This window comes from Oncorhynchus gorbuscha, linkage group LG13 (genome assembly GCF_021184085.1).
Source record: "Oncorhynchus gorbuscha isolate QuinsamMale2020 ecotype Even-year linkage group LG13, OgorEven_v1.0, whole genome shotgun sequence".
Taxonomy (NCBI): Eukaryota; Metazoa; Chordata; class Actinopteri; order Salmoniformes; family Salmonidae; genus Oncorhynchus; species Oncorhynchus gorbuscha.
The window spans coordinates 33,211,031-33,236,031 of NC_060185.1; the positions used below are offsets into that span (position 1 = coordinate 33,211,031).

At 41.3% G+C, this 25,001-nt stretch overlaps 1 protein-coding gene across 9 annotated transcripts in view; it reads left to right on the plus strand.

The window, feature by feature from the left end:
* The first annotated feature begins 9,179 nt into the window (after positions 1-9,179).
* Positions 9,180-25,001, plus strand: part of LOC123992745 (synergin gamma-like) — a 46,993-nt gene continuing 31,171 nt past the window's right edge. For 5 of the 9 annotated variants that reach the window (XM_046294221.1, XM_046294223.1, XM_046294224.1 and 2 more), the window contains exons 1-7: positions 9,180-9,273; positions 21,124-21,164; positions 22,043-22,179; positions 22,926-23,053; positions 23,219-23,324; positions 23,488-23,602; positions 24,244-24,510. In XM_046294221.1, the coding sequence (XP_046150177.1) occupies positions 9,239-9,273; positions 21,124-21,164; positions 22,043-22,179; positions 22,926-23,053; positions 23,219-23,324; positions 23,488-23,602; positions 24,244-24,510 (829 nt within the window). In that variant the 5' untranslated portion in view covers positions 9,180-9,238. The remainder of the gene's footprint in view (positions 9,274-21,123; positions 21,165-22,042; positions 22,180-22,925; positions 23,054-23,218; positions 23,325-23,487; positions 23,603-24,243; positions 24,511-25,001) is intronic. The other 4 variants (XM_046294225.1, XM_046294227.1, XM_046294228.1 and 1 more) reach the window with 1 other exon arrangement.

Genomic DNA, 25,001 nt, shown 5'->3' on the forward strand with positions numbered 1-25,001 from the left:
GCCTTCCCTAGTGTTACCTTTTCACCTGACCGTTTCCTTATGAGAAGTGTGAAAGGAATGTATTCCTATCGACCAGATGACCCCACACACCTCATGCCTTTGCAAATCATGTTTATTCAAGCTATCTGATTGACACACTGAATTCCCAGGAGTACACATTGTCACATTGTGTGTGTGTGTGTGTGTGTGTGTGTGTGTGTGTGTGTGTGTGTGTGTGTGTGTGTGTGTGTGTGTGTGTGTGTGTGTGTGTGTGTGTGTGTGTGTGTGTGTGTGTGTGTGTGTGTGCGTGCGTGCGTGCGTGCGTGCGTGCGTGCGTGCGTGCTTGCGTGCCTCTTGCAAGTTGGAGCAATGTGTAACACAATGCACATAACCCTTGACGCAGTGAGCCCTGTTGGTCAATTTCTGTGTTTATGGCCCTCAACAAAGATCTGTAGTACTTCGATGTGATAAGATGACAGCTCCCTCTACAAAGATCTGTAGTATTCCTGTGTGATAAGATGACAGCTCCCTCTACAAAGATCTGTAGTATTCCTGTGTGATAAGATGACAGCTCCCTCTACAAAGATCTGTAGTATTCCTGTGTGATAAGATGACAGCTCCCTCTACAAAGATCTGTAGTATTCCTGTGTGATAAGATGACAGCTCCCTCTACAAAGATCTGTAGTATTCCTGTGTGATAAGATGACAGCGCCCTCTACAAAGATCTGTAGTATTCCTGTGTGATAAGAAGACAGCGCCCTCTACAAAGATCTGCAGTATTCCTGTGTGATAAGATGACAGCGCCCTCTACAAAGATCTGTAGTATTCCTGTGTGATAAGATGACAGCGCCCTCTACAAAGATCTGTAGTATTCCTGTGTGATAAGACGACAGCGCCCTCTACAAAGATCTGTTGTATTGCTATGTGATAAGACGACAGCGCCCTCTACAAAGATCTGTTGTATTGCTATGTGATAAGACGACAGCGCCCTCTACAAAGATCTGTTGTATTGCTATGTGATAAGACGACAGCGCCCTCTACAAAGATCTGTTGTATTGCTATGTGATAAGACGACAGCGCCCTCTACAAAGATCTGTTGTATTGCTATGTGATAAGACGACAGCGCCCTCTACAAAGATCTGTTGTATTGCTATGTGATAAGACGACAGCGCCCTCTACAGAGATCTGTTGTATTGCTATGTGATAAGACGACAGAGCCTAAAGTGCACCTACCATGGTGTGCATCATCAGTTTTTTATGATCTGAACAAAGACTTGAAAACGTTCACATATTAAACCATAATATTGTCACTGCAGAGAATTATTTTCATTCCTTCCCTGTGCGACAGACAGACCAACAGTACAGGGAGTCAGTGGAAGACCTCTCCCACTTGTCTGGAATAACAACTGAAATATCCCTCAGAAAGAACAACTTGAAAGGCCCAGTCTGGTGTCTCGGCAAGCACCATATTGGGAGTCTCACATTGTTATTATGGGTGGGCTAGCTCTTTAGAGGGCACGCCACCGCTAACAACATGTATGACGTGTAATTCATACACCCTGTACACCATCTCTCACATTGCTCAGCTGAGGTTAAGCATGATTGTGTTGCTATGTGAGAGGCCATGTGAGAGGGTGCACAGGGCCCTCTTGGGTGTCTCTGATCAGAACTATACAGTATATCTCTATAGTTCTGCCTCTGACCTTCCTCTGTTGCTAAGTCATAAGTATACATTTCGTCCCATATCAATCGATAACCTATGCTGCCTACAGAAGAGGACAGTGGAGGGGTGGTGGGTATGTACAGTTGAAGTCGGAAGTTTACATACACCTTAGCAAAATACATTTAAACTCAGTTTTTCACAATTCCTGACATTTGATCCTAGTAAAAATTCCCTGTCTTAGGTCAGTTAGGATCACCACTTTATTTTAAGAATGGGAAATGTCAGAATAACAGTAGAGAAAATTATTTATTTCAGCTTTTTTTCTGTGTGTAAACATCACATTCCTAGGGTCAGATGTTTACATACAATCAATTAGTATTTGGTAGCATTGCCTTTAAATTGTTTAACTTGGGTCAAATGTTTTGGGTAGCCTTCCACAAGCCGTTCTGTCACGGCCGTCGTGGTGGAAATGACTGGACCAAGGTGCAGCGTGGTGAGCTTACATTTTCCTTTATTTATTTCAATGTCGCCAACAAAACAAGAAACAAAGAAACAAACGTGAAGCTTACAAGCGCTATATTGCCACTAACAAAGATAACTACTCACAAAATACAAAGGAAAAAAGGCTGCCTAGGTATGATTCCCAATCAGAGACAACGACAGACAGCTGTCCCTGATTGAGAACCATACCAGGCCAAAACAATAGAAACAGAAAACATAGAAATAAAGAAACTAGAATGCCCGCCCTAGTCACACCCTGGCCTACCCAAAATAGAATAAAAGCCTCTCTATGGCCAGGGCGTGACAAGTTCTGCTCACAAATATTCTATAGGATTGAGGTCAGGGCTTTGTGATGGCCACTCCAATACCTTGACTTTGTTGTCCTTAAGACATTTTGCCACAACTTTGGAAGTATGCTTGGGGTCGTTGTCCATTTGGAAGACCCCTTTTCGACCAAGCTTTAACTTCCTGACCTATGTCTTGAGATGTTGCTTCAATATATCCATAATTTTCCTTCTCATGATGCCATCTATTTTGTGAAGGGCACCAGTCCCTCCTGCAGCAAAGCACCCCAACAACATGATGCTGCCACCCCTATACTTCACGGTTGGGATGTTGTTTTTCGGCTTGCAAGCCTCCCCCTTTTTCCTCCAAACATAATGATGGTGATTATGGCCGAACAGTTCTATTTTTGTTTCATCAGACCAGAGGACATTTCTCCAAAAAGTACGATCTTTATCCCCATTTGCAGTTGCAAACCGTAGTCTGTTTTTTTTTTGCAGTTTTGGAGCAGTGGCTTCTTCCTTGCTGAGCGGCCTCTCAGGTTATGTCGATAAGGACTTGTTTTACTGTGGATATAGATACTTGTGTACCTGTTTCCTCCAGCATCTTCACAAGGTTCTTTGCTGTTGCTCTGAGATCGATTTGCACTTTTCGCACCAAAGTATGTTCATCTCTAGGGCACAGAACGCGTCTCCTTCCTGAGCGATACAACGGCTGCGTGGTCCCATAGTGTTTATACTTGTGTACTACTGTTTGTACAGATGAACGTGGTACCTTAAGGTGTTTGGAAATTGCTCCCAAGGATCAACCAGATTTGTGGAGGTCTACAATATTTTTTCTGAGGTTTCGGCTGATTTCTTTTGATTTTCCCATGATGTCAAGCAAAGAGGCACTGAGTTTGAAGGTAGGCCTTGAAATACATCTACAGGTACACCTCCAATTGACTCAAATTATGTCAATTAGCCTATCAGATGCTTCTAAAGCCATGACATCATTTTCTGGAATTTTCCAAGCTGTTTAAAGGCACAGTCAACTTAGTGTATGTAAACTTCTAACCCACTGAAATTGTGATACAGTGAATTATAAGTGAAATAATCTGTCTGTAAACAATTGTTGGAAAAATGACTTGTGTCATGCACAAAGATGATGTCCTAACCGACTTGCCAAAACTATAGTCTGTTAACAAGAAATTGTGGAGTGAAAAACGAGTTTTAATGATTCCAACTTAAGTGTATGTAAACTTCCAACTTCAACTGTATGTGGATATTTTGAAGAAAATGTATGATTATTTATAGATCCTTTATTGCCTTCAGGCTTTTAGGTCTCCAGGTGAGAGTTCAGCTGTTTTATGATAGGCTAATTAATGAGGACCTGACTGCTGTTGAGACATTTGTGTGTGTGTGCGTATTTTAATGTGCAAATGTTTGACTTGCACATACTGTAATATCCTGACATTCCAGGGGGCCTCATTCCAAAAACTTTCATAGGTGCAGATTTGCTTGTAATTAAGCAATTTAAAAAAATGAGGCCCCTGATAACTTAATCATTACTTGATTATACTTACAAATATAAAACCAATTGGTATACACTATTTCCTTATCAAAGTAATACTACATTTTACTTGTTATGGTCGAGAAATAAATTATTTGCAAATGTATTGCACTTGAAATGAGTGAATCATTAACAGGTTAGTTTATCATTTCTTTGCTTGAATACCCAAGGGTCTTTCCTTCATGCAAACTTTATTACAAACGTTGAAAATGGGGAGGATGACATATGGGGAGGATGGAAATATTCATATGTAGAAACTGTTTTGAAAACACAGTTATAGTGGGAGTCAGAGTTAGACAAAACTAATTCACCTGTACAATACTACAACATTCGCTCAAAGCTAAAACAAACATATAGTGTCTCAAGTCTGAACTTAAACCGCATCCTCTGTGGAGTAATATGATATGGTTTAAGTATAGCATTCATCCATTTTATAGTGTCCAACTCTCAAGGTCGGCTCTCCCCCACTGACACCAGTGAGTGCTTTGCATATTATTTGTTTATGACAGGATCTCATCTCAGCCAAACAAAAAGCAACGTTCAAGATTAGCCCCCATGTTTTTTTTGTTCTCTGGAAGGGGACAACTTTGATAAATTAATCTGTGAGTCAGTGAGCATGTTATTTTACGAAGTGTTACAATGCTATTTATTTTGTGCTGTCCAAGAAAACCTGAATACACAATGAGGGACAGCAAAATACAGGAGGGTGATTGGATATTTCTTGTGAGAGTTCATGTAATGTGATGATAAATTACTCTGGTAATACTCTGTCTGAGCTATTCTATCCTGAGTTTAAAGAGAACTGAAAGACCCTGAAAGAGACTGTCCTCCATAGTTCTAAGAGGAGGAGTCACGCTGGGGAAACCCTTGTAATCCAATGATGTTGCTTTGTTTGGTTATCAATGAGCCCTTTGATTTTAGGCCCAGGGAGCCACTAAAGATCTGACTTCTGCTCATTTACTACTTTTCACTGAAAGAAACACAGGTTATAGAAGAAAGAGCACTATAGTCATTTGCATCCTTTTGGAAAAGGCAGTTTACAATGCTATATTATACAGCACTAAAGTCACCCAATAGCCTATTGGCTAACACAACTATTTAAATCAAATTATAATTCAATAAATAGTTACATTTTTCTGGGGCTCATCTGATTTACAATTGAAATCACAGATTATGTTTGTGCATGTGAGCAGATATTGACAATAGCATTGGACTGAATATGTAATATTGTACATTGTCATTGTGTGTTTTATTGCATCATTTTGGCAACGTTTGCATTTTGGCTCTGTGAGAGGAAATATTTGACTGTCTATCTTTAAATATTATATCCTAACTAAAATTGGTGGGCAATCTAAATGCTAGGCAGCTTGTAATATCTGAACATAGAATCTAGTGATTCTACTTGTGCATTTATTTTAGTCTTACATCATTGTTTTTGTTTCAATAGTATTTGGTGTGATGTTGATCCATCAACCATTGTTAAACAAATGAACCTACAGTCCCTTCCCCGACTTCTGCCCCCATTTGTCATCCAGTCGGTCTCTGTTATGGAATCTCTAGCCAGAGAGCTCAAGTTAATCACCGACATGGTGTTGTCATCATTCATGTCACTGACCACAATGTGATAAAGAAAGAAGAGAGAAAAAGGAAAATGTGGAGTTGGTGATAAAGGGAGGTAGAGGAGAAAGTTAAGCCGGAAAGAGAAAAGTCATGCAGATACCAATTACAACATGTCTAAATTGTAATAAGAGAGTAGAACATGTAAGGATAGGTTTTACCACCCGGAGAGTTTACACTTGTTCACTGGTGTATTGCCAAGAGAGAGGAGTGAATCTTCAGGTCCAGTGGGGACCCAGAGGTCAACGCAAGGAGCGAGATGGACATGTGGGGAACAGAGGGATTGGACAAAGGGACGGAAAGTGGAAGCGGCAGGGTGAATGTGGCCGTGTGTTTAGCAGTCCCAAAAGAATGGGTACTACATCAACTCCAGCTGAGGCCCAAGAGGTTAATGGATAAGACTGCCCAGCAGGGGTTATGGGTCAGGAGGCCACTCTCCACCAGGGCTAATTGGCCACAGCGAACAGAGTTCAGGCCCACCGGCCGGCCCTCCATGGAGAAGTACATACACATGTATACAGCAGCTTTGATAGTGGCGTCTTCCATCAAAGCCCTTGATCTGACTGAGAGAGAACTCCTCTGTTGTGCTTCTGTTCTCAGACAGACCTGAATTAGAACAATCATAGCCCTTCACCGTACATCTCCCTCACTACCACCTACAGAGATGTAGTTTGACAAGTATAGACAGTATAGGAGGCCTTTGGTTCTTTCTTACATTCGCATTTCAATGCAATTCCTTGTTGTTGTAGGTTCAGATTACATTTGAAAACACTTTTGCTTTTGTGATATTTTTAAAACATTTTATCTCCTTTTTTCCTCGGCATATAATTAATATGCAGTAATTTTTCTTAGCAATTAAACTGACAGAAATTCCTACTTCAAGTAAAAATGTCTAGTACTGTAAGTGGATGTAACCTGCTCAGGCATTGTTTTGGAATTACTTTATTGCCTTCAGCATGCAAGTATATAACCCCTTATGCCATACTGAATGAAAAAGTAGTTCAGGTCAACACAAAGGGATCAATTAACATGGAAAAAGTGGGACAAATCCTCCTGGAAGATGGTCTATCTATTATAAGCCACAATTTAGTTAAGAGCCTGACAGTTGTGTATCATAAACACAGGAGACAACACAACTGAAGTGGAGAAACAAACAGTCAATAGAGCTACGTAAGTGCTATACTTCTGAGACTTATTGTCAGAGTAGCTTATACTAAACTTTCTGACATAAATAACCATTCCCAGGATACAAATTGCTCCAAGTAAATTACTGCCCTACAAATATCAACAAATGATCTTATTTAGTAGGCCATAAACCATCAGATGTGATACATTACATTTTTAAAGGATACATGAGTCCAATAGGGAGTCCTTTCACAGCCTGAGGGAATCAATCTTACTAGCAGGCCATCAGAGGAATAAGGCAGAATAAGAATGAGGGCTCTTTTTGGCCCATTGTTCCTAAATGGATAGTAAATGAGATGTGTCTCATCTCGTCTTCTCCCGTCAGAGACAGATCATATACAGTACAGAAGGATCCTGACAGATTGCAGTTGTCATGCTGATGCTGTCACTGGCCTGGTGCTGAAGAGGTTAATGATTTATGGAGAATGGTGGGATGCCCAGAGTGGCCCTTGGTTAATGTCCACCTCTCTCACAGGGCTACTTCTGGGGTCTGCCTGCCCACAGCCTGCCCAGGCAGCTCCACAGTAGGGGGACCTGCCTGACTCTGCTGGCCTCCATCTAAACTCTTGGTTCCCAGCAGGGTAGGAGACCCATGCTCTCTTCAAGGCCTGTGAATGGATTCAAAGAGCTGTGTAGGAGGGACTGAGGAGACTGATGAGGAGCTGCTGAGGAGATTCACAAGGAGAAAAAAGTAACAAACAAAGTTAAATTACTTCAAAATATATTATATAAATCAGCACTTCACAATCAAACAAATCACAGGATAGGACTACTGCTAATAAGTGTATCTGTATAAAGAGTTTAGTAAAGAGTAGTTAGTATTTTATTTCAAAGAATGTATTGCACCAAGTATCAGTTAAATTTGTGTCATTAGCCATGTGTCAGTGTACTAATATGGATTCAATGTGCACTGAGGGGTTAAGTCATTTGTTTATATTTGTAGTGCAGTCATTTACCTGTGGCAAATTGTATCCTAGCAATGGTAGTTTTTGTCAGAAAGTACAGTATACCAATGTGGATGCACACTGGTATACACAAAGGTATACATATGCAATATCCTTCTTTGCATATCTGGGTATTATTCTACACAATCAGGATCTACCCTGAACTGGGAACTACTGAAAGCATCAGATGCATTTAGAGTAAAAATGATATAAATGCAGTCAATCCTAGCTGGTGGCTTTGCTCTTTCTGTTGTGGTTATGACTGTGAACATATCTATTGAATAGATCCGGGGCAGAGGCTGGGTGTGAGGCAGACCGGGTGATGGATAGCAGAGGGGCCTGTCATCTTATGCCTCACCCTACCCTCATTAAACTGTCAATCTTTCACAACAACACCCACAGAACAATGGGAGAAGGGATCATCCTTGTAACTCTACCTGGTGCAACAATGAAGATGCTTGCTGAAAACATTTCTGTGAGGGGCCACAAAATAGCCTCAATACCTCATTCATCCTGCATAAATGTTAGACAAATCCTTCATGGGACAAATGCAGGTGCCATGAAATACAACAATCTGTAAAGAATATCTGTTTATTTGACATGCTGATAACAGTTATACAGATGTAGGATATTAATTTGAGCCAGTTTGCTACATCAAAAAGAATAATAATGCAGCAACAGGAAATGTTCATTATTTATGTGGATTATATTTAATGAACATTTTTTGTAGGGGTTGATAAAACATTTCGGAAGGGAAAATAAAGTATGAAATGTCAAAGTGGAAATTACAAACTTCAGAAACCTTTTTAAACCTCAAATACACTAAATGTTTAAAATGTCCTCCATGGCAGGATAGTTCTCCTGCAACAGGTTGATCAAATTAAGATCCTACATCTGTATTAGGGAAATTTTATCTTATCAATTAGTAAGACTGAGGGGTCAAGTCAATTGAACTCATGTTGCAGTAGGCCTACCCATGAAGATAACTTTTCCCATGTAATCAAATAAAATCAGTGTTTGAGTGACTGGAAAAACACCATGATTGATGCATGTGTTGAACTGACAGTATTTATGTAAAACACACATATTGCAAACCTTGCATAGGCAGGTTTAATCCAATCCAGCCCAGGAGAGGGTTATAATGTCAGTGATACGGAACAGACCTAGGACAATTAATCATCAACAGTGACTTAGTGAAATTAATTTATCTCAAATCTAAAATAACTGAGAAATGTGGGACTACTTGATAAGGTTAGTCTTGTGATTTTAATGATTTCTTCTAGACCCTTCATGATATGAGAAGCATCTTCTCCATATAATGAAGACAGGTACACAATTGACATAATTACGGTAAACCTGCCAAGAGCCTTGGCATCATGTTCCATAGATGCAAGGCTAAACATTTTGAGTTTGACAGAAGCACAACAGCGACATCTTGTGGAGAAGAAAAACTGTGACCCGGAAGATCCGTCACTGCCGACGATTTTTGTTGTTGTCACAGACCACTGTTATCAAGATGGCGTTACGGCCAGGATCTGGGGGAGGTGGCAGGTACTTATTTTATGTGTGTAAAAAAAAGAAACGAGTCAATTATTTGTCTGACGGTATTCTGCACTTGATCGCTGTGGTTTAAGTTGTTCGAAAATTCTATTTACACACGGAATAGCGAGTGAAGAATGAGCGTTTCTGGTAGGCGAGACAGGCAGCTAATAATGTTACCTTACCTAAATTAGCTAACTATCATAGGAATGTAGCTTTGGTGAAGTGCTAACGGTAGCTGTACTGTGTCACATATTTGCTGGCTGTCGAATAATAATAGCCAATAATAACATGAACAATATGTTATAGCTGATATAAGGCGTATTTGCAGCACGGTAATGTAGTTTTCTAACTAGCCATCCAGCTAACGTTAGCTAGTAGCCAGGTCAGTGGAGTTGTCAGATGTTGTTTGCTAGCTAACGTTACTGTAACGCTAACTAGCTTGTGCACACAGCCTGCCAGTCCATACCTGTGCTAAGATGATTCGATACCTAAACACCTAAACATTTTCAGATTGTTGGATTGAGCTGACAAGGTGGTTAGATAACATATAGCCTGAGCTAATAAGGTAGCAACTAACGTTACATCAGAGCATCCACACATTCTCTCCAACCTCCTTCAATGGTGATGGTGCTTTCAAGACAACTGGGAACTCGTAAAAACCGAGGTCAAATCCCATGAGATGTTATCCCTAAATGTTCAAGCTCTAAAGCAGCTAACCTGTGCTGCCATGGTGAATCTTCCTGGACAAAGTTGATGTTTGATCAGATGTGGGATGACATGACGTGCAAGCTGCCGTGGCCTTATACTTTCAGTGGCCAAATCTAGGCTTTATCATGATCTCCTCTCACCTGCTTATAGCCTAGATCTCCCCCATGAAAGATAAATCCATGCTCAGACTAAAAACGTTGCTTTTCTGACCTTTGCTTCTGGTGTGATATTATAATAGATCTATTGTAGTCCAGTCAGTCAGCTCTATCATTCATGTCTTAACACTAGAACCACCATAGGCCAACAAACACTGATGTTTGATTTTGTATTTTTGTTTTTATTGCCCCCCCCCCCAAAAAAAGGTCTTGAGACTGCCCTGACTTTTCCTAAATGTTTTTAACTGTTTTCTCACACCTATTCCCAACTTAACACGCCGAGACAATGCACTGTAGAATGTTGGTACCCACCCAGGCGCTAATGCGTATCTCCTTACTGGATGAATGGGTGATAATTGTGCACATTTACTTCACAATTGAATACAAAATTAGGCCTAACTGAATGATAAGGAGGGTGAAGAGGTTGATTTAATTTGGAAAGACAATATTGTAATGATGAGTTTGTGTTACGCCTATTTATCAGCGTTGGCACTCATGTTTATGGCAAATAATTTGACCGGGCACAGCAGGTTAATTTAATTTTCTTTTGATGTTTTACTTTGCTAAAAAGCTGTTACAGTACTGATTTATTTATTTAACTATATTATTAATCACATTTATTGTAAGGGAAATGAAAACATGCTATGTGCTGCACTAGGCCTTGACAATAATGCAAAACTTGTCCGTGGCTATCCAAGTTGACGAGCAAGGGGAAACAAACGATGCCAGTCAGCCCGCGTAGCCGGCCCATCGAAACTACACCTAAACTATACCAAAACGAATTTCACGCACAATAAGAGTTAGCCTATTGACACCTGAAACCCCACCTCTTTAAGGAATACCTAGGATAGGATAAGTAATCCTTCTCACCCCCCCCCCCCCTTTAAGATTTAGATGCACGATTGTAAAGTGACTGTTCTACTGGATGTCATAAGGTGAATGCACCAATTTGTAAGTCGCTCTGGATAAGAGCGTCTGCTAAATGACTTAAATGTAAATGTAAATGTAATAGTCTGAGTGATAATATTATCAGTTGTCAAATTGTACAATGAAGAGATGGGTGGGTGCATCTTCAGAGTCACATGTGTGTCCATTTTTTTGTTGCTTTCTATATAGTATCAGAAAGACATATTCTGCAGTTTCTATGATACCGTTGTCAAATAACTCAATTCAAGAGGTGCAGCTCTATTTTCGAATATCACTTTTTCCAAGAATACTTGTGTTGTCCATGCGTTCAACATTGCTCTGGCAACTAAGCAAAGACTAGTAACATAATAAATGTAAAATATGTTATTCTATTTTCTTTTAAATACTTTTTCTTATTTCTGCGATGTTTCTGTAGACCTACCAAAACAAAATTATAATAGACTTATTTGTGATGGACTTACTTATAGCCTAAAATAACAAACTAATGAAAATGCTATTATGTTCTTTGAAATAATAGTTTTTTTAGTTTTCTAATGTCACCTAAGACCTTTAAAAGCACAACCAAATGATTATTCTTCCGAAAGCATATATGAAATGTATTTATTAGACTTTTAAAATGTTAATGAGGCATTGGCTGGAAGTGTTGAATTTACTTTAGGCCTACGTTTTTTTATTGTTATATTTAGTCATATATTTTCACCAATATTTCTTCATGCAATTCATGCTTTACAATTGTTTATGCGCTATTATTCAAGTCTAGGTGCTTGATATGAATCTGATGAATATCCTAAAAGGGATGCCCAGTTAAGTTCTCAACGTTCTCTAGTGTGTTTAAAAAAATATATATTTCACCTTTATTTAACCAGGTAGGTCAGTTGAGAACAAGTTCTCATTTACAACTGCGACCTGGCCAAGATAAAGCAAAGCAGTGCGACAAAGACAACAACACAGAGTTACACATAAACAAACGTACAGTCAATAACACAATAGAAAAATCTATGTACGGTGTGTGCAAATATAGAAGAGTAGGGAGGTAAGGCAATAAATAGGACATAGAGGTGAAATAATTACAATTTAGCGTTAACACTGGAGTGATAGATGTGCAGATGATGATGTGCAAGTAGAGATTCTGGGGTGCAAAAGAGAAATAGGATAAATAACAATATGGGGATGAGATAGTTGAGTGTGCTATTTACAGATTGGCTGTGTACAAGTACAGTGATCGGTTAGCTGCTCTCCAGACTCCAGCTTCAGTGATTTTTGCAATTCGTTTCAGTCATTGGCAGCAGAGAACTGGAAGGAAAGGAGGCCAAAGGGAGTGTTGGCTTTGGGGATGACCAGTGAAATATACCTGCTGGAGCATGTGCTACGGGTGGGTGTTGCTATGGTGACCAGTGAGCTGAGATAAGGTGTGGCGTTACCTAGCAAAGACTTATAGATGAATATGTAGTGAGGACCAGCCAACGAGAGCATACAGGTCACAGTGGTGGGTAGTATATGGCGCTTTGGTGACAAAACTGATGGCACTGTAATAGACTACATCCAGTTTCCTGAGTAGAGTGTGGGGGGCTATTTTGTAAATGACATCGCAAAGTCAAGGATCGGTAAGATAGTCAGTTTTATAAGGGTATGTTTGGCAGCATGAGTGAAGGAGGCTTTGTTGCGAAATAGGAAGCCGATTCTAGATTTAATTTTGGATTGGAGATGCTTAATGTGAGTCTGGAAGGAGAGTTTACAGTCTAACCTAGGTATTTGTAGTTGTCCACATATTTTAAGTCAGAACCGTCCAGAGTAGTGATGCTAGTCGGGCGGGCAGGTGTGGGCAGCAATTGGTTGAAGAGTATGCCCTTAGTTTTACTAGCATTTCAGAGAAGTTGGAGGCCACGGAATGAGTGTTGCATGGCATTGAAGCTCATTTGGAGGTTTGTTAACAGAGTGTCCAAAGAAGGGCCAGATGTATACAGAATGGTGTTTTCTGCGTAGAGGTGGATCAGTGAATCACCAGCGTACTTCTAGGCTGAAAGGCCAGGCAGTTCAAGTGTTAAACTTGAGCTGTTGTAGTGAAATAAGGCTTTGGTTTTAAATCTCCTCTCAGTTATTAGTGATTGGTGTAGAGGTCTATGATAAATGGTAAATATTTAGTTAAATCTTGAGTCCTGCTGACTCCTGCATGAACCTGTTGATATTGGTGAAGCAGCAGCTCGTCCTACAGTGGAGATGAAAAGGCTAGCCTCATGACTTTTTCATCACCAGCTTGGGCCTAAGCTGAGCAGTGTGAATAATGAATGTCTGCCTGCTACATGCCTCTGAACCTGACCAGCCAGGTGATACAGATACTGCAGCTGAGGAAACCAAATAGTTTAAGATTAGGTTTACAGATTAGGCTGGCCAGAGTAGCCTATCTCACATATGGTCTCATAGAAAATAACAGGTGATGTTTGTCTCTGACTAACAAATGTTTTGGAGACATTTCTTGTCCTGGCATTGGTGTACTTTAAGACCATTGGTGGGGGTCAGATATAGGTGAAGTGCTGATTTAGAGTGCTGAGCAGCTGAACTAATCCATATTGAAACCTAAAATCTGTAGAGAAGACTTTCTCTGGTTCTATAGGTATTATTCAGGCCTCTCCCCCTTCCCTATTAGTGAGGAGTCTATAAAATTGAATCAAACTTTATTTGTCACATGCGCCGAATACAACAAGTGTTGACTTTACCATGAAATTCTTACTTACAGGCCCTTCCTTAATCAACAGTGCAGTTCAAGAAGAGTGGTCTCAGATCAGCGAACGTGACCGGGGCTAGCTGTGTATAGCTCTGCTGTGTTGTGTATGACTGATAGTGTGTGGTGTAGGCATGCTACTTGATGACAGAATGTGGCACACTGAGCCAGGGAAGAGGAGCAAGCAAGCGATGTGCTGGCAGCAAGCCTGGAAATAATGAAACCCATCCTGATACCAGGCTGTCAACAGGAGCCAGAGGCATGAATCTACTCTTCATTGGCCCTGCTGCCTGGCATATCATTGATGTTATGTCCCAAATGGCACCCTATCATATATGCAGTGCACTACTTTTGACCAGAAAGTCTGACATATCATGGGTCTAAGAAAAGAAAAGATGGCGCCGAAGAACATGGCTGACGTTTTACATTCTCCCAACCAATTGTGCAATTTTGCCATTTTTTTGCATTTTGTGTAACTTATTTTTTAACGTATTGTGTACATAATGTTGCTGCTACCGTCTCTTATGACCGAAAATAGCTTCTGGACATAAGAAAAGCGATTTCTCACCACGGACTGGAAGAACATTTTCCTTTAACGAGTCCGACGAGGAGGATATCATGCTTTCACTGGACCGGGCCCAGATCCACGCCTTTTGCGTGAAGAAAAGACGCCGGGAAAGGAGACACAGATAGGGGATCCTTCTGAGAAGCCGGAGGTAAGCGAATAAGCTCCCAATGCCTTCCATTCTCCTTGCTAACATACAATCGTTATAAAATAAAATTGATGACCTACTATTAAGATTATCCTACCAACGGGACATTAAAACTGTAACATCTTATGTTTCGCGGAGATGTGGCTGGATGAAGAAGCAGACAATATAGAACTGGCGGGATTTTCCATGCACCGGCAGAACAGAGACGCTACCTCTGGTAAGACGAGGGGTAGGAGGGTGTGTCTTTTTGTCATTAACAGCTGGTGCGTGATGTCTAATATTAAGGAAGTCTCGAGGTATTGCTCGCCTGAGGTAGAGTACCCTCATGTTAAGTTGTCGACCACACTATCTACCAAGATAGTTCTCATCTGTATTATTCGTAGCTACAGGACTGTTTTACTAGCAATTGTTAGAATACAGACTGGAATATGTTCCGGGATTCATCCAATGGCATTGAAGAATACACCACCTCAGTCATCGGCTTCATCAATAAGTGCATCATTGACGTCAAAACATATCCCAACCAGAAGCCATGGATTACAGGCAACATCCGCATCAAGCTAAAGTCTAGAGCTGCCGCTTTCAAGGAGTGGGAGACTAATCCGGACGCTTATAAGGAATCCCGCTATGCCCTCAGACGAACCATCAAACAAGCAAAGTGTCAATACAGGATTACGATTGAATCCTACTACACCAGCTCTGACGCTCGTCGGATGTGACAGGGCTTGAAAACTACTACAGACTACAAAGGGAAACCCAGATGTGAGCTGCCCAGTGATGCGAGCCTACCAGATAGGCTAAATGCCTTTTATGCTCACTTCGAGGCAAGCAACACTGAAGCATACACGAAAGCACCATCTGTTCTGGATGACTGTGTGATAATGCTCTCGGTAGCCGATGTGAACAAAACCTTTAAACAGGTCAACATTCACAAAGCCACTGGGCCAGACGGATTACCAGGACGTATACTCAAAGCATGCGTGGACCAACTGTCAAGTGTCTTCACTGACATTTTCAACCTCTCCCTGACTGAGTCTGTAATACTTACATGGTTCAAGCAGACCACCATAGTCCCTATGTCCAAGGAAGCGAAGGTAACCTGCCTAAATGATTACCGCCCTGTGGCACTCACGTCGGTAGCCATGAAGTACTTTGAAAGGCTGGTCATGGCTCACATTAACAGCATCCTCCCGGACACCCTAGACCCATTCGAATTTGCATACCGCCCCAACAGATCCACAGATGACGCAATCTCAATGGCATTCAACACTGCCTTTTCTCACCTGGACAAAAGGACCAGCTATGTGAGAATGCTGGTCATCGACTACAGCTCAGCGTTCAACACCATAGTGCCCACGAAGCTCATCACTAAGCTAAGGACACTGGAACTGAATACCTCCCTCTGCATCTGGATCCTGGACTTCCCGATGGGCTGCCCCCAGGTGGTAAGAGTAGGCAACAAGACTCTGCCACGCTGATCCTTAACACTGGGGCCCCTCAAGGGTGTACTTAGTCCGCTCCTGTATTCCCTGTTCACCCACGACTGTGTGGCCAAACACGACTCCAACACCATCATTAGGTTTGCTGACGACACAACAGTGGTAGGCCTGATCACCGACAACGATGAGACGGCCTATAGGGAGGAGGTCAGAGAACTGGCAGTATGGTGCCAGGACAACAACCTCTCCCTCAATGTGAGCAAGACAACGGAGCTGATCGTGGGCTACAGGAAAAGGCGGGCCGAACAGGCCCCCATTAACATCGAAGGGGCTGTAGTGGAGCGGGTCGAAAGTTTCAAGTTCCTTGGTGTCCACATCATTATGGTCCAAACATAGTCAAGCCAGTCGTGAAGAGGGCACAACAAAACCATTTCCCCCTCAGGAGACTGAAAAGATTTGTCATCGGCCCCCAGATCCTCAAAAGGTACTACAGTTGCACCATCGAGAACATCCGGACCAGTTGCATCACCGCGGTATGGAAACTGCTCGGCCTCTGACTGTAAGGCACTAGAGGGTAGTGCGAACAACCCAGTACATCACTGGGGCCAAGCTTCCTGGCATCCAGGACCTATATAATAGGCAGTGTCAGAGGAAAGCCCATAAAATTGTCAGCCAAGTCCAGGACCAAAAGGCTCCTCAACAGCTTCTACCCCCAAGCCATTAGACTGCTGAACAACTCGTAAAAAATTGCCACGGACAATTTACATTGACCCTACATTGACCCATTGACACTTGTTGTATTCGGCGCATGTGGCAAATAAAGTATGATTTGACTAGCACACCACTAGGCCTATAGGGAGTTGCGATAGGAGAGCTGTACTATAGCAACATGTACTAGATCACTTTTGGAGTTCTGTTCAGCTTGTGGGAAATCCTCAGCTAAATGTAGCATTAATCTTCATTCAAAGTGGTTGGATGAGTGACACTGAGAAATTGTACTTGGATGAATTGCTCAAGACAGGTTAAATGGTTATACTGTATAATAGGTTCATAGTTAAGTATCATATTAATGTTTTAAAGCCGAGCTGTTTAATCTGATTTTGGGAGGGTACATGACTAAGATGTAGGACAACAACCTAGCTAATTGGACAACTGGTGCTTCCAGAACTTTCAGTGTGCACATTATTCATTAATTGTGTCCAAAATGCCAAGAGAATTTAAAGTATGAAAGGCTTCAAAAGTATGGTTTACATTAGGTTACAGTGCAGTGAGTGCACATTGCAATAGATAGATGCACTACATAATTTAAGGCTCATATTAGGTGTTTATTAATGTTGAATGATCAGTGCTTTTGTTGAAATTTGTTACCAGAGTGAAAAGGAGTAAGCACATTAGGCCTAATGATAGACAAGGATCTGGTACGCTAGTTACTGTGGTAGAAGCACCTGGTGGCATGGCTCAAGCCTTAAATTAGTCCTACGATGGCCTATACAGAGCCCACAGCTCACATCACTGGCACTGCTGATCTCACTCTGGGTTAATCTGCACTGTTATTCCAGGGGGTTTCATTTGCTGTGGTTGCGTAGCATAGCGCTGCTATTAAAGCTTTGTAAAGCTACAGGCTAAATCTGAGGGAGAACAGATGTGAGCCAGAATCTCTCACTCCACATCAAGCCCAGGTCAAGGGAAAGCTTCCTGGTATTGTTATTGCATTTGTAAACAAAGAAATATTACGTTTTTTCAAATGATAATTTTATGATGCTGGGATTCTAAAATAGAAAAACAGAAGTTTTCTGTCGCATGACACTTTGGTACCATTGAGAAAGGATTATTTTTTATTTATTTAAAAAAATATTATTTTTAAATTTTACCCCCATTTTATGGTATCCAATTGTTAGTTATTACTATCTTGTCTCATCGCTACAACTCCCGTATGGGCTCGGGAGAGACGAAGGTCGAAAGCCATGGGTCCTCCGAAACACAACCCAACCAAGCCGCACTGCTTCTTAACACAGCGCGCATCCAACACGGAAGCCAGCCGCACCAATGTGTCGGAGGAAACACTGTGCACCTGGCGACCTTGGTTAGCGCGCACTGCGCCCGGCCCGCCACAGGAGTCGCTGGTGCGCGATGAGACAAGGATATCCCTACCGGCCTCCCTAACCCGGACGATGCTAGGCCAATTGTGCGTCGCCCCACGGACCTCCCGGTCGTGGCCGGCTGCGACAGCCTGGGCGCGAACTCAGATTTGCCTGAAATGGCAGTTGTGAAGTGAAGCCTCATTGTACAGTGTACTGCTCTGTAGGATGGACTAGGCTAGTGGGCTTAGCTGGGTATTGGTAGTCTCAGGTGTTATGATGGGCGCAGGTAGGCTAGTGCTGTCTTCTTGTATCCTCATCCATCTCTTTTCTCATCCAGCATCAGTGTGACCACAGAACCAATGAGAGGAGGCGTCAGAGAAGAAGCAGACTGCGTCATAGTGCCAAGCTGGCCTTGTTCACTCTTTATCCCTCTGTCTCATTCTCTGACTGTCTACTCTTAGAATCTAGCCTACATTTTGTGTTTCTATAGGTAAAAAGGTTTCTATAGATTCCTGTCTGTCTGAATTTCCCTGCCGCATCATGATCTAGACATAGTCTCCCTCAATTACAGCACATGAAACAACCACTGATGTGCATCCCATTAAAACCATATGTCTGGCTGTTATTACTTAACCATTATGGCAAATTAGAGCACGGATACACTAGGAGAAGTATTCCATAATGGCTGTTGTCAGAGGAGCTCATTCCCTGATCGATTAATGTTGTTCTGAGCAACAGCCAAGTGTTATTTGATAGATTTTTCTTACTGCCTGTCAAGTTTAGTCCTCGCGATCAATGCAATATTCATTCATGCATTCCCTTAAAGCGGTGATCTAGAACAGTAAGGGCCACACTGAAGTCTAGGCTGCCTAGCCGAACAGAAAAGTGCCTGAAATAAAAAGACGGACCAGTGAAAGGGAGGCTAGGTGCTGCCACATCACCATACAGTTGCATGTTTATTATTTTACTTATTTTACAATGGTCTCCGTGCCATTGTAAGGAAATCATATGCAATCTCCAGTTTTGGTAATGCTTTGTAACATGAATGATTAAAATGATAGTTATTGTGTCACATTGCCTAAAGTCTGACAAATGATTGGTGTATGAACTGATAATGATCCATTTGCTGAATGATATTCGATGAATAGCTCAATCTTTCCTAACTTTATGCCAAAGCCTATTATGAGAGACAGTTTTTGTTTATTTATAGTTTTTTAGGGGGTGGATCAGCTTTAACATTGAGGATAGATTGTTGCTTCCATCAATGTAATTTCCAATCCTCCATATATTTTTGGGGTAAATATATATATATCCATATATATATATATATATATATATATATATATATATATATATATACATATATATATATATATATATATATATATATATATATATATATGGGTATATATATATGTATGTATATATATATATGGGTATATATATATGTATATATATATGGGTATATATATATGTATGTATATATATACATATATATATATGTATGTATATATATGGGTATATATATATATATGTATATATATACATATATATATATATGTATATATACATATATATATATATATATATATGTATATATATACATACATATATATATATATATATATATATATATATATATATATATATGTATATATATACATATATATATATATATATATATATATGTATATATATACATATATATATATATATATATGTATGTATATATATGTATGTATATATATATATATATATATATATATGGGTATGGGTATATATATATGTATATATATATATATACATACCATATATATATATATATATATATATATATATACATACCCATATATATATATATATATATACATACATACCCATATATATATATATATATATATACAGTTGAAGTTGTGCGTTTGCATACATCGTAGCCAAATACATTTAAACTCAGTTTCACAATTCCTGACATTTAATCCTAGTAAAAATTCCCTGTCTTAGGTCAGTTAGAATCACCACTTTATTTTAAGAATGTGAAATGTCAGAATAGTAGAGGGAATGATTTATTTCAGCTTTTATTTCTTTCATCACATTCCCAGTGGGTCAGAAGTTTACATACACTCAATTAGTATTGGTAGCATTGCCTTATAAATGGTTTAACTTTGGTCAAATGTTTCAGGTAGCCTCAAGTTTCCCACAATAAGTTGGGTGAATTTTGGCTCATTCCTCCTGACAGAGCTAGTGTAACTGAGTCAGTGTTTGTACAGATGAACGTGGTACCTTCAGGCGTTTGGAAATGTCTCCCAAGGATGAACCAGACTTGTGGAGGTCTACCATTTTGTTTCTGAGGTCTTGGCTGATTTCTTTTGATTTTTCCATGATGTCAAGCAAAGAGGCACTGAGTTTGAAGGTAGTCCTTAAAATACATCCACAGGTACACCTCCAATAGACTCAAATTATGTCAATTAGCCTATCAGAAGCTTCTAAAACCATGACATAATTTTCTGGAATTTTCCAAACTGTTTAAAGGCACAGTCAACTTGGTGTACGTAAACTTCTGTCCCACTTGAATTGTGATATAGTGAATTATAAGTGAAATAATCTGTCTGTAAACAATTGTTGGAAAAATTACTTGTGTCATGCACAAAGTAGATGTCCTAACCGACTTGCCAAAACTATAGTTTGTTAACTAGAAATTTGTAGAGTGGTTGAAAAACGAGTTTTAATGACTCCAACCTGTATGTAAACTTCCGACTTCCAACTGTATGTATATATATATATATATATACACACACACATTAAAAAAATATATTCCTTTATTATTCCCCAAACCTTACCACCCCTCCCCCAGTTGGAGTAAACGAATAAACAATGACACTACCTTCAGTTTATACATATTATACACATTTTGCAGACACAATCCATTTTTACAATAGTTATATTTAGTTTGTTTTCAGTCCTTCCTCTATTTCTGTTGTCCATCCAGTTTGATTTCTAACATCTCTGAACCTATATGAGTGACAGTTGAATGATTTCAGCCTAGATGTTCTCCATTAGTATTCCCTTTAGGCTTGTCTCTAGCTGTGTTATTGACCTGTGTTTTTCCTTCTCCTGCAGTTTTATTTATCCTGTTGGAGGGGGCCTGGGACCGCCACAAGGTGAGTCATCCTACACTCTACAACCCAAATGGCTCCCTATTTAGTGCAGTACTTTTGACCAGTTGTGCACTATATAGGGAATAGTGTGCCATTAGGGACGTGTCCTGTCAGTCAGCACTACTTTTCCAAATCTCCCCAGGCACTTCACTCTCCTATGTGCCCTGGTTTCTTGAGACATTTTTGAATTCAGTAAATAGACCTAACCAATAACTCATAAGGATGTTTATCTATCAGAGTGAAGTCAGTTCAGATGTGCATTGTGCACTATCAACAACACCATCAGTCAAATACAATACATAGGGCCTAGGCTTATGTCCTATCTGTTCCTGATAGATTATTAGGTAAACAAACACACACACACCCTTGTGGCTGTTTTGGGGGTCGTTAGATGTTTCAATACGCATCAGAATGCATGCAGCACTTTGTTTGGATGAGCCATAACCCATTATTCAGCCCGGTTGGGGCGTTATATGGTAAATCATGTGGAGGCTCCAGGAGGACTGTCAGCCAGAGCATCTGTGCAAACAAACGCACTCTCTAGTTCTATTCCCTAGTACTCCTCTGTTTTACTCTGAGCTGTCACAGCACTCCACTCACACAGGCAAAACAGATTGGGTTGTTTCCAAGCCTCTGTTTACTCTTCGCTGTCCAGGAAATGTGTTAGAAATAATCATTCACTGGCACAATGCTCATCTAGCCTATGTCTGGGGGAGTTCCATTAGCACACTCCCGTCCAGTTGGGCCAACTCTACTTATATAGTACATGTTCACGCTTTAATGACTACATGTTATCTTTACGGTTTGCAACAACCTTTTGTCAGTATAGCCATTTGCAGAGCTTATGATTGACTGGACATTTGTTGTGTGTTTTCATCCAGGTATGATGCCCATGCAGCAGCAGCAGCAACAACAGGGATTCCCTGGTATGGTTCAAGTCCAAATGCAGCCCAACATGCAAGGAATGATGGGAATGAACTTCGGGGGCCAGATGCCTCCTGGTGCCATGCCTATGCAGGTGGGTTGTGTGTGCGTGTATGAGTGTGTGTATTTGAAGGCAATGGCCACAACATATTCCTTTCATTACTCTAGAGCACGTGTCAAACTCATTCAACTGAGGGCCGAGTGTCTGCAGGTTTTCACTCCTCCCTTGTACTTGATTGATTAATTAATTAAAACTAATTAATAAAGAGCTCCCCTCACCTGGTTGTCTAGGTCTTAATTGAAAGGAAAAACCAAAAGCCTGCAGACACTCGGCCCTCCGTGGAATGAGTTTGACACCCCTACTCTAGAGTGAAGGTACTCTGTTTTACATTACTGGCAATGTGGTCCTCTGAGGTTTTAAATAAGCCAAAAGAAGGAGGGCAAGACCACCTCTCCTGTAATGCTGCTCTTTATAAGAGAGCAGACTGCCTCAAGCTACCTCTCTCATTCAGGCTAGACATTTAGAAGAAGGAGCCCTTTGCAGGGTATTGCCTCATCCTTACCAAATCCTCTGCCTTTATCTAGGTCTCTTTGCTCTTTCTTTTATCAAATGACAACTTTTCCTCCATTCACTGCTGTCATGTTAGGACATCTCTGCATTGCATAGTGTTAATAGCACACATTTTTCCCAGTCTAAGTGGTTGTAGTTATGCAGTGACTGCTGTATGACAACCACTTTAGAAATGCATTGGTTTCCTGCTACTGCTGTGATAATATTGAATGCTATGATTGCTAACGAGACCTCCGCTTTGTGTGTGTGCGTGCGTTCATTCTGTGCAGGGTGGGATGGCCATGGGAATGCAGGCCCCTGGGATGCAGTTCATGGGCCAGCCACAGTTCATGAGCATGAGGGGCCCCGGGCCCCAGTACACTGCCGACATGCAGAAACAGATGGCCGAGGAACACCAGTAAGGGCCTTTCTCTGTCTCTGTCTATCTTGCTCTCCCTTACTCTCCCTCACTCCCTCCCTCCCTCTCTCTCTCTTTCCCCTCTGTTTTTCTCTCTCTACATGTTGTTCTGTCTGTCTATGTGGTCAGTGTGTGGTAGTTGTATGCTCTCTGTGTGTTGTGTAGGAAGCGTCTAGAGCAGCAGCAGCGGATGCTGGAGGAGGACAGGAAGAGGAGGCAGTTTGAGGAGCAGAAACAGAAGCTGAGGCTGCTGAGCAGCGTCAAACCCAAGGTGAGCCACATCATCATCATGCCTGGCTACTGCCTCAGTACTGCCCTCGTTCTGTCCCAGTTCCCACAGTGTGATAAAGACACATGGGGTGCAATGTAGAATGCATCCATGCTGTCAGTTTAGACACATTCCCCTCCTGAGCCCTGCTTTGTCCCATCCACAGGGACAGATGGGGGCGAGTCGGGACGACGCGCTGGAGGCCATCAAAGGCAACCTGGACGGGTTCAGCAGAGACGCCAAGATGCACCCCACGCCATCCTCACACCCCAAGAAGCCAGGTACACTCATCAGTACAGTCATTGTCCTTCACTCTGTGTTTCCTCCTTATCTGTCTTCCAGAAGTCAGGACACAGCTCCACTCCCCTGCTGCCTGACTGAACCGCCTCCTCTGAGAATAAGGCTGCCTCTGGGGTGTAGGCACACACCCAGACGAGACAGACAGGCTGGCAGTCACCAGCCTATGTGACAGCAGCTGTTGCAATGGACAGAGCAGTTTGTATCTGCCTCTGTCTCTCACAAAGATTATATCATACTTAGTAGGAGACCAACATAATCTTCTGTTTTTCTGTCACGTTTCACTTTTAAAAAAATCTTTAACTTGACCTACTGTGTCTCTCACTGTCATTACCTTGTGCGTTACCGAATGTTGTCTATTAGCAAACATCAAACTAAACACCGTATTTATTTATTTATTAACTGATCTGACATCCTTAGTTCATACTAACTATGGACATTATCATATTTATTATTTCATATGATAAACATATACAATGATATCTTAAATGTGTCATACATTTTCTGATCCTGCACAAACTAGCCTTTGTTTCACTACTATAGCACTGTGCACCGTGTCCACCTCCCGTCATCGTAGCCTGTGTTGTCTTGTTCTGCCATTATCATTATTTCTCCATTTTTACAGACTCATCGCCATCTCACTCTTCTGTCACCTCTCACTCCCTCCCGCCTGCTTTCCCCGATGACGAGTTTAGTGACTTTATGCAGGGTCCCTTAGATGCTTCTTCCTCCTTACCCCCCTCCTCCCAGGCCCATCCCCATTCTTTAGACCCAGGTCCTGGTCAGAGACCCTCCTCTGCCCCCTTCCCCCAGTCCCTCCCTGCCACTATGTCCATTCTTACTGCCACCCAACACTCTACTGTCAACTCCAGCTCCCCATCTGCATTTCAAGGTAACTGTTTTTTGTTCACATCAACCTATTAAGTCAGTGTTTAGTGTTCATAATCAACCAATAACACAGTGTGGAAATTGTGACCAGTGCTGCTGATGCGACAATAAGCCGTACCGCATCGTGGTGTTGAAGACTCTCTAGCGTCAGACTTGGTTTGTAGTCAGTTTACTGTGTGTAAGCATACAGACGGCACGACAGATGGTCAGATCGCTTCAGCCTTTAAGTTAACGCACACTACAAAGTAAACCAGTACTGACATTTAGTAGAATACTCCCAGTAACACGTGACTGTCACTGCTCACTCTGGCTGGCAGAGGCCCTGATAAGCCAGTTCTAGTGAGGAAGAGATGGAAGATTCTGACAGACAGTAAACACATCAGGAGGACAGGAGACAGAGCTGGTACTTGTCTCCCATCTGTCATGATCCAATTAGATGGCGCAAACCTGCTCTAGCACAGGGGTGTCAAACATACGGCCAGATCCGGCCTGCGA